This window comes from Arabidopsis lyrata (assembly GCF_000004255.2).
Source record: "Arabidopsis lyrata subsp. lyrata unplaced genomic scaffold ARALYscaffold_8, whole genome shotgun sequence".
Taxonomy (NCBI): Eukaryota; Viridiplantae; Streptophyta; class Magnoliopsida; order Brassicales; family Brassicaceae; genus Arabidopsis; species Arabidopsis lyrata.
Genome location: NW_003302548.1, coordinates 14,422,908 through 14,430,625, shown reverse-complemented (window position 1 = coordinate 14,430,625; position 7,718 = coordinate 14,422,908). Strand labels below are relative to the sequence as shown.

The following is a 7,718-nucleotide window of genomic DNA, read 5'->3' as shown; positions in this document are numbered from 1 at the left end:
CATATTTTTTATTTTTTTTATTTTACCAAAAAATATGTATAAGTGCATTTTCTCGACTCTTCTTCATTTATTTAAATGAACACTTTATTAATATGTCACTTTCATAGTATATTAGTTAGTAGTATTCATTGGATTGTTGGATTGTGTTGCTTTGTTGACAACAAACGGATTGGTAAAAATAGAAGAAAAAAAAAATGACATATTGTCACATACCCATATTATAAGGATCGGGAGACAAAAAGATGTGAGGACAATATAGATCATGGGAGCAACCAAGGGCAAATAAACAATTAAAAAATTAATTTTTAAGGTGTATTGGGTTTTTTATTAAACCATTGGGAATTCTAAGCCTATAATCTCTCTCAGTATTCGATGTCAGCTTTTAAATATTCCAATTTAAAGAATATCCTTCTATAGTAAAAGGGGATTGAACCCGAGACACGAGAAAATCAACATTTTCTTACCACTAGACCACCACACCTCTCTGACATGTTGGATATGATATTTTGGGAACGTGATTCATGATTTCATATTGACCTTACCAAAGTATGAAGGCGGTCTATTGTTTGTTGTTGCATTAAGCATGCAACTAGTCTTCCCAAAATTTAGATTGTCTCTCTTTTTTTTTTTCTTTTTTCTTTTGGACTTGACGGTACATATATTTTTAATTCATATATTTTTTTTGGACTTGACGGTATATATTTTTAATTGGTTACCAAATATATTAAAGAATAACAATATTCCAATAGAAACGGATAACTATAAGACCACATAATAAAAAAAAATATATTAGTTAATATTGATGTAAGGAATGTATTAGTTTAAACTGTAAACACATGAGCATGCTCTCATATATTATTTGTTTGTGCTGTGTATTTGATCACCCACATTTTAAGTAACATGAGACGATTAACAATACCAACTAATATATTCAAATAAGTGACAAAAAAACAAGTACTCAAGGATATAATGTTGTCATATATCCTTTGTACTCTTTGTACATATGTTTATTTTTGGATCAAGCAATTACACATTCAAACAAAAAAGTAATGTATCATATACTCCCTTTGTTCCATTTTTTTTTTTGGTAGGAACTCCCTTTGTTCCATTGTAAGTGATGTTTATGGTTTTTGCATATAAATTAAGAAATCACAAAAATCTCATTAAAAATCACAAAAATCTTATTTAATTAACATCTTTTACATAAAAATATTATTAACTATAACTAATTCATCTAATAAAAAAAATATACTGTAAAATATAATTGGTCATAAAATATTAAATACATTTAATTTTTACATAGAAAATTAAAAACATCACTTAAAATAAAACCAAAATAATCTTTAAAAGCATCACTTAAATTAAAGTGATATGGAGGGTGTAATTGATATAAGTCACATTATTGATGTGCATATATGGAGATATTTCACCATTGATAAGTCATGTTGTTCTTAAAAAAATTTCTCCCTAGCAATCCTGAAAATGCTTATCATAATTAACAGCAGGTCATGATATTTGATTTCTATTTTTTTTTTTTTTTTTTTAAGTAAGAACAGTATATATTTATTTTTAAAATTTTAACTTTCAGTGGACTGATATATCTTCACATTTTGAAAAGGTTAGACTGCAGGAAAAACAAATACACATTTTTCAAATCTTTAAAATACTAATTAGCAAATTGTGCATAAACTTTCAAAACAAATACGTGTGAGAAAAAAAAAGAAAGAAATTTAAGACCCTCTTCTTTGTAGCACTGAATGATAATGAAGAAAATCATTGCGTGAGCAAGAGAGATTAGTAAATAACAATGATCATGAGTCATGAGTCATGATGCATGACCAAGTTATCTTAATATTTTTTTTGTAGTACTATTAATTTAAGAAGCTCCATAAGACTCTGTGGCTCTGAAATTGGGAGCACGAAGCCACGAACTTGGGTCTTTGGCTCTTCTTTGTGTTTCTTCCATCAATGTCTCTGTGTGAGAATAGGAGATTCCTTCGCTTCAAGATGTCAAAGTGAGAAAGATACCTTTTTTCTTCTGTCACAGCTTAAAAGTTGCATCCTTTTATTATCAGGTAGGTCAAATTTTTGAATTTTTTCTTGTGTATTAGAGATTGTGATCATGCTTGGCTTGATGGGTTTCTTGTTTCCAAGCTTTTTTTTTCTGCTAAAGTTCAAAACTTTATGTGCTTAAATCTTAAAATCCAGGTTCTGATTTGCAAAATTCCTCTCCAATTGCATTGTCTAGCTGTCTATATCTAAATTGACTTTGGAATGCGTCCAGATTTGAATTTTGAGAACATTGATTATGAATATCTAAGCATCGATGCACTCTGTTTGAAATTAGGATCTTGTCAAAAGCTTACATTCTTATATTCAGCAATTAATCATTTGTCTTGCCTTTGGTTTGGTTTGGCTCAAGGATCTTCATTTCAATTGTGGTGTTGTTGAATGACTTATCTCCAAATGGGCTTTGATACACAGATTGCTAGTGTCTCATCTGGTTGGAAGAAAGATTAAGCGATGAGCAGAACCGTTGCAGACCATCTTGCGTAGAGCTCCACAAGCCGGTGCATGGACTTTCTGAGAATAAATGGACTCTTATTTCAAAAACTCATATCTAGACCCGAAGCAGGTGCGTGCCCAGCTTCCTAAGAGGGCTAGCTCTGATCTTGCGTCTCCTTCTCAACCGCTGACCATTGCGATAGCTATTAGTGGGAGCAGTAAAAGCAAGAATGTAGTTAAGTGGGCGCTCAAAAAGTTTGGTTCTGAAGAAAATGTCATTTTCAAGCTGATTCACATTCATCCAAAGCTTACTTCTGTACCTACACCTTGTAAGTTCCATAGATTTTCTTCTCTGCCTGAGACTTTATGTGACTACTTAAGAGCCTGAATACCGGTTTCTGTTTCTTTCCTAAGCGGGAAACACAGTCTCTATCTCCGAGGCACCAGAGGATGTGGCGGCTACTTATAGACAAAACGTGATGCAGGAGACAAAAGAAACTCTTCTTAAACCTTTCAAGAAAATGTGCGAGCGGAAAAAGGTTTTTCTATTTTTTTCCGGTCTTTCTTGGTCTTTTTTTGTCAGATATCTTATAGCTAAAAGATCGATGAAACTCGTTTTGAATCTTCTTTAAAAAGGTTGCAGTGGAACTTCAAGTCCTCGAATCAAATAGTGTTGCAGTAGCGATAACGAGAGAGGTTAATGAGCATTTGATCAGCAACCTTGTCATTGGACGTTCATCGCATGGTGCCTTCTCGAGGTATGGCTTGAAACATTATCTTTTCGGTTAAATTATCTGATTGCACAGAGTTTTCTCAATGAACTATGGTTGAAACAGTTCCAGGTATCATGATATTACTGCAAAGATATCAGCCTATGTGTCAAACTTATGCACAGTTTATGTCGTCTCAAAAGGAGTATATATTCTTTCAAAAGATAAATTATCATCAGACACCGAGAGGAATGAAACTCTAAGAGATTCTGGTAATGAGAAAACTGATTCCTCCAGCTGGTCTTCTGGTTCAGGACCAAACTCAGGTTCGGAGCTTCATACTAGAAACTGATATTTGATTCATGAGTCTAATGTTTCTTCGGTTTTGTTTTGTGCATTCTTTAGATGTAATGTCAAACGCACTCAAATCTAACCCTCATGCTCTGTCCAAGAAGAGATTGCAACATCTCCCGACAATAATAAGAGGGGTTTCTGTTCCTATTGATGAAACTAGTTCTGCTGAGTCAGATGAAACTAGAAGTATGTCTTCGGATGTTGCCGAAGAAGTAAGCAAGAGAGGTAGCCCTGAAACTTCGCGTAGTGTTTCTTGGAATCATCAGTTTAGAGATTTTGATGAGAGAAAAGACGCTATGAGTTCTATGTCTATGTATAGCAACCATGAATACGGAAATGTTACTCAAGGTGGAGATTATTTCACAGACAACCAGGTAAAGTAATTTTCAATAAGATTGTTCGTAAACCACTAGTGAAATCGAAAGCATTGGGGATTAATATGTTTTTTCATTGATTTCAGGACACGCTCAATGAAATTTCGAAGTTGAGAGCTGAGCTTAGACACGCTCAAGAAATGTATGCAGTGGCTCAAGTAGAAACGTTGGATGCTTCTCGCAAGGTCTGCATGAAGAATCTCACTAAAATTAGGATAACTTGTATTTGATGAAGCTTCTATGCTATTGGTTTGTGTGTCTAATAAACCTGCCCCCTTAATGGTTTCAGCTAAACGAGCTTAAGTTTGAAGAGCTAACGCTAAAGGAGCACGAAATGAAGGGGTTAGCAGAAAAGGAAACACAGACGTTTGAGAAGAAGTTACGGGAAGAGAGAGACACTGAACAAAGAAGAGAAGCCGAGATAAAAGCAGCCTGTGAAGCCAAAGAGAAGGAGAAGCTTGAAGAAATTTCCCTAGTGGCTCCTAAGCTGCAATACCAAGAGTTCACTTGGGAAGAAATCATCACCGCAACTTCATCTTTCTCTGAAGATCTAAAGATCGGAATGGGAGCTTACGGGGATGTTTACAAATGCAATCTGCATCATACAATTGCCGCTGTCAAAGTCTTGCATTCCGCTGAAAGTAGTCTATCCAAGCAATTCGATCAAGAGGTACCCCCAATAAAAAGTTTTTCTTGTTTGAAAGTTTTCTTTCTTTTTTTCTTAAGCTGACATTTTCATTCGCCGTTTATCTCTCTTAGCTCGAAATCTTGAGCAAGATCAGGCACCCACACTTGGTTCTCCTTCTAGGAGCATGTCCTGAACGCGGCGCTCTAGTCTATGAGTACATGGAAAACGGTAGCTTGGAAGATAGACTATTCCAAGTCAACAATAGTGAACCAATCCCGTGGTTTGTGCGATTCAGAATCATTTGGGAAGTCGCATCAGCGCTTGTTTTCCTCCACAAATCAAAACCGACACCAATCATCCACCGCGATCTGAAACCCGCGAACATCTTGCTTGACCACAACTTTGTCAGCAAAGTAGGAGATGTTGGTCTCTCCACAATGATCCAAGTCGATCCATTGTTAACCAAATTCACAATGTACAAACAGACAAGTCCCGTGGGAACGTTATGCTATATCGATCCTGAATATCAACGAACCGGAAGGATATCTCCAAAATCAGACGTTTATGCTTTAGGAATGATCATTCTGCAGCTTCTCACCGCTCAACCGGCTATGGCACTGACATATACAGTAGAAATAGCCATGGAGAACAACAATGACGATGAGCTAATACAGATTCTTGATAAAAAAGCGGGTAATTGGCCAATAGAAGAAACCCGCCAATTAGCCGCTTTAGCGCTCTATTGTACAGAGCTCCGTGCTAAAGACAGGCCTGATTTGGAAGATCAGATTCTTCCAGTATTGGAGAGCTTGAAGAAAGTAGCTGACAAAGCAAGAAACTCGCTTTCCGCTGCGCCAAGTCAACCTCCAAGTCATTTCATCTGCCCATTACTTAAGGTAATAACTTGTTTGCTACGTTATCTATCTGTTTACTTGCAAGAGAAGTCAGGTTAGTTTAAAGAAGGATGTTGTTATATTGTAGGATGTGATGAAGGAGCCATGTATTGCGGCTGATGGGTACACGTATGACCGGAGAGCCATAGAGGAGTGGATGGAGAACCACCGGACGTCGCCGGTGACTGATTCGCCGTTACAAAACGTGAACCTTTTGCCCAATCACACCCTTTACGCAGCCATCGTTGAATGGAGAAATAGAAATCAGTAAGGCAAAACAAAAAAGAGAGCGCTCTGTTTTAATATTATCAATTCCACAAACAAGTTCAGGTTAGAAGGAGTTGGGCTCGAACCTCGAAGTTATGTTAGTATAAGTTTGTTTGGATTTAAAATAAAAAATAATAAAAAAATGGTTTGTTGGATTCGAACCAGTGATGATGAATATATATTTTTTTGGTGTATGCATACATTAGTATATATTAGGGCTGGCCTAATAATATGGACTGCCTAAAACCAAATTTTGTTTTCTGCCCATAAAATATTAAAAATATAGAAAAACATTGTTCGGGAGGCTTGAACCCGTGTTATAAGAAAGGATAAAACCCAGAAAAGTCATGTGCTACAAATGACTTTCTTAATTTGATGCCCTCAAAATCTATATATACATTTTTGGAGTATACTTAACAAATAAATCCTAGAGTTGCTAAGTATTTACGAGTCCATGCCATTGGCATTTATTATTACTTTTACAAAATTTAAATAAAAGATATTAACCAAACAATATTTTGCCTAATTTGTTTCTAAAAATCTCTACACTATATTTTCAACAAACATTTATAACAAATATTTATATTAACATTTTGGATAGCAATAAAAATACTAATTTAAAATAATCAAAATATTCACATAGAAAAATCATATACACATACAGGAAAAAGAATTATATCTATCATCATTTAAGCTGTTGCTTTATTTAAATTAAAAAAAACACAAAAACTTGAAATCATATACTTTATATAATAAATTTAAAATATATATTAGTAGTATAAATTTAAAATCGGTCAAAGAACGGTATACCACATGTGAGATCCTAAAATTATAGATTTTATAACAATAATAATTTATTTTCTTAGATTTTATAACACTAATAATTTAGCTAACGAGGTACTATAGACGGATTTATATGGGATGACGGGTTTGGGTCGATATTAATAGAAAACGGTATATCACGGATGAAATCCTAAAATTAACAATCAAAATACAATTATTCAATCTTAAACACAAAAAAAGAAACAATATTAACAAAACAAATCCTACCTAAATTTAAAATTTTTAGTTATACAAAAACTGACCCACGGTATACTGCAGAGTAAAATATTCAATCCACCATACATCGTTACTTAAAAAAATATATATGATTTCGTATCTATACTCAAAAATTGATAGATAGATATCTACATTTAAAAATACAAATTAATATGATATATCTTCAGTTAACTGTGCTATGACTTTCTGTCAAAGGACTGGATAGTCCGAATTTCTCACGTTTATAGGAAAGCTAACCGTCTTGCCGACGGGTTAGCGAACTATGCTTTTTCTCTACTTTTTGGGTTTCATATGTTAGACTCTAGACCGGATTGTGTAGCCTCGATTTGTTTAGAGGATGCTAGCGGGTCGACGAGGGCACGAAATGTGCGGATATAATTTTAATTTTTTGCACTAATAGAAAGGGGAGACTTTGTCTCTCCCCCACCCTACCAAAAAAAAAAATCTTCAGTTAATCTTATATATTTTTTTTAAATATAACCCCGCGGTATACCGCGGGTTAAATTCTAATGTTATATATATTTTGGCGCCTAAAGCCTTTGTTTATTAGGTTTTAGGTCAAAGCCGACCCTACTTATATATATTTTTTATATGGGATATAATGAATCATACTTGATGTACCTACAAAACAAATTCATAGTTTATGAAACGGAGCAACGTTGACATTGCATATGTTTCGGCTTCTCTCTTTCCCTCTTTCATGTCTAAGTGCATTTTCTCGACTCTTCATTTATGTAAATAATCACTTTATTAAAAGTATTCAATGGATTATGTTGTTGACAAAAAAAGGATTGGTTAAAAGAAAAGAAAAATAATAAAATAGACACACATTGTTACATACCCCTTATTATAAGGAAGACAAAAAGAGGGGAGGACAAGATAGATCATGCGAGCAACTGACCCTAAAAATCAAGTGAAATTGGAATTT

At 34.3% G+C, this 7,718-nt stretch overlaps 1 protein-coding gene across 2 annotated transcripts; it reads left to right on the top strand.

The window, feature by feature from the left end:
• Positions 1 to 1,752: 1,752 nt before the first annotated feature.
• On the top strand, positions 1,753 to 5,929 carry LOC9301924 (putative U-box domain-containing protein 53). Of its 2 annotated transcripts, none has more exons than XM_021027241.1 (10): positions 1,753 to 2,015; positions 2,485 to 2,834; positions 2,920 to 3,044; positions 3,142 to 3,263; positions 3,342 to 3,541; positions 3,621 to 3,943; positions 4,030 to 4,128; positions 4,233 to 4,613; positions 4,703 to 5,467; positions 5,553 to 5,929. In XM_021027241.1, exons 2-10 carry the CDS (start codon positions 2,594 to 2,596, stop codon positions 5,733 to 5,735), a joined length of 2,439 nt encoding a protein of 812 aa, XP_020882900.1. In that variant the 5' UTR covers positions 1,753 to 2,015; positions 2,485 to 2,593; the 3' UTR covers positions 5,736 to 5,929. The 2 variants fall into 2 exon arrangements, with proteins under 2 accessions (XP_020882900.1, XP_002865850.1); XM_002865804.2 differs by having other exon boundaries at positions 1,753 to 2,075.
• The last annotated feature ends 1,789 nt before the right edge of the window (positions 5,930 to 7,718 follow it).

Coding starts and splice junctions, on each gene's coding strand:
- LOC9301924 (XM_021027241.1), top strand. CDS start 2,594: ATGGACTCTTATTTCAAAAACTCATATCTAGACCCGAAGCAGGTGCGT. Junction 3,542..3,620: donor TGGTTCAGGACCAAACTCAG/GTTCGGAGCTTC, acceptor TGCATTCTTTAG/ATGTAATGTCAAACGCACTC. Junction 5,468..5,552: donor TCATCTGCCCATTACTTAAG/GTAATAACTTGT, acceptor GTTATATTGTAG/GATGTGATGAAGGAGCCATG.